Source organism: Prionailurus bengalensis, chromosome A1 (genome assembly GCF_016509475.1).
Source record: "Prionailurus bengalensis isolate Pbe53 chromosome A1, Fcat_Pben_1.1_paternal_pri, whole genome shotgun sequence".
Classification (NCBI taxonomy): Eukaryota; Metazoa; Chordata; class Mammalia; order Carnivora; family Felidae; genus Prionailurus; species Prionailurus bengalensis.
The window spans coordinates 87259428-87261109 of NC_057343.1; the positions used below are offsets into that span (position 1 = coordinate 87259428).

At 41.1% G+C, this 1682-nt stretch overlaps 1 protein-coding gene across 1 annotated transcript; it reads right to left on the bottom strand.

Moving 5' to 3' along the window:
- Positions 1 to 374: 374 nt before the first annotated feature.
- On the bottom strand, positions 375 to 1322 carry LOC122479117 (olfactory receptor 5V1-like). The gene has a single exon (XM_043573153.1). It carries the CDS (start codon positions 1320 to 1322, stop codon positions 375 to 377), a length of 948 nt encoding a protein of 315 aa, XP_043429088.1.
- Positions 1323 to 1682: the final 360 nt, after the last annotated feature.

Here is a 1682-nt window from a genome sequence, read left to right on the forward strand (position 1 = left end):
AAAGGAAGGTCTACAAATAGATGGTTAGATGTTAATTTTAAAATTCTTAGACATACAGATGATACACTTATGAGTATGGGTATGGATATGAACATATACCCAACTTAAGACCAGCTCAGGTTATACTGTTAATTATTAAAAGTTCTCTGCTTACTCTTGAAACTGTCTGGACTTGGATGTTAAGTTTTAAGAACTCAGTGGATAGAGAAAGAGATATACATATACAAATAAGTATAACCACTTCTATGCACATGTGTGTTCATAAATTTCTGAGTACATAAGTGTGTGTTCTATGCATCAACTGAACACTATTCTTGGATGAATTATTCCTATGAATTTATTCTAAAGTGAGCATTGATACATTCTGCTTTCTATTATAATTGCTGTAAATATGCTCTGGGACACAGAAGCCTTCTGAGTGCTTCTTTGACCTCCATGTTTTTCAGGCTGTAGATCATGGGGTTTAACATTGGGGTTATAACCCCATATACCATGGAGATGAGTCTGTCTCTGGCGGGAGAGTGTGGACTAGATGAAGGGCGAATGTAGGTAAATATTGCTGTGCCATAGAACAGGCAGACCACTAGGAGGTGGGAAGCACATGTGGAGAAAGCTTTGTGCTTCCCTTCCACTGACTGGATCTTTAGAATGGTAGATATGATGTAGATATAAGAGATAAAGGTGGCTAGGAAGGCGCTGATCCCTAGTATGCCTCCTACCACCAAAACAAGCATTTCAGCTACATACGTGGATGAGCATGAGAGGGCTACCACGGAGGGGATGTCACAGTAGTACTGGTTAACGCGGTTGGACTTGCAAAAAGACAGGCGGAATGTGGACACTGTATGGAGAAGGGAATTGAGAAATCCTGCTGCACACGTCCCAGCTGTCAGCTGGACACAGCGAACCTTGGTCATGATGAGCATGTAACGGAGGGGGAAACAGATGGCCACATACCGGTCATAAGCCATGACAGCAAGAAGGAAGACTTCAGTCCCTGCCAGGGCTACCAGGAAATAAAGTTGTAAAGCACATCCAAGGAAGGAGATGCTGTGGTGCTTAATCAAAAGATTCTCCAGCATCTTGGGGACAGTAGCTGATGGGCAGAATATGTCTAAGAGGGACAAATTTACCAAAAAGTAATACATGGGTGTATGTAGCTTTTTCTCAGTCCCAATGGCCAAGACAATGGCCCCATTTCCTACCAAAGTGACCTGATAGATGATGGCAAAGACCACAAAGAGAGGGTAGCGCACCTCAGGGAGGTCAGAGAGCCCTATGAGGATAAACTGAGTCACGGTGGTAAGATTGTAAATGTCCATCTCCTCTCTCCACAAGGGATTTTCTGGAAGAAACGAAACAAACAGGGTAGAGTAAAAAGCCAAGGATGAGAAATTCTTGGAAAAAAGTTGGTGTGTGGCTGATGAGTTCTGTTGCTATGATAGAGATTTAACTTACTAGAAAAACTGAAAAACAATTTCTGTATTCATGTTTCTTATAGTCATCCATATGTCTTTATAAAGAAGCAGACTTCTGAGAAACTAAAGAGACAATAAAGATTTGCATTCTCAATAAAGCAGTTACGAATCTTTCTTCAGTGTTTGGGATTTCACAATTCAGTGAACATTGGTGGTGTGCTTCTCACAACACTTGGGTATATACATTGTTTTGTCTTGTACTAT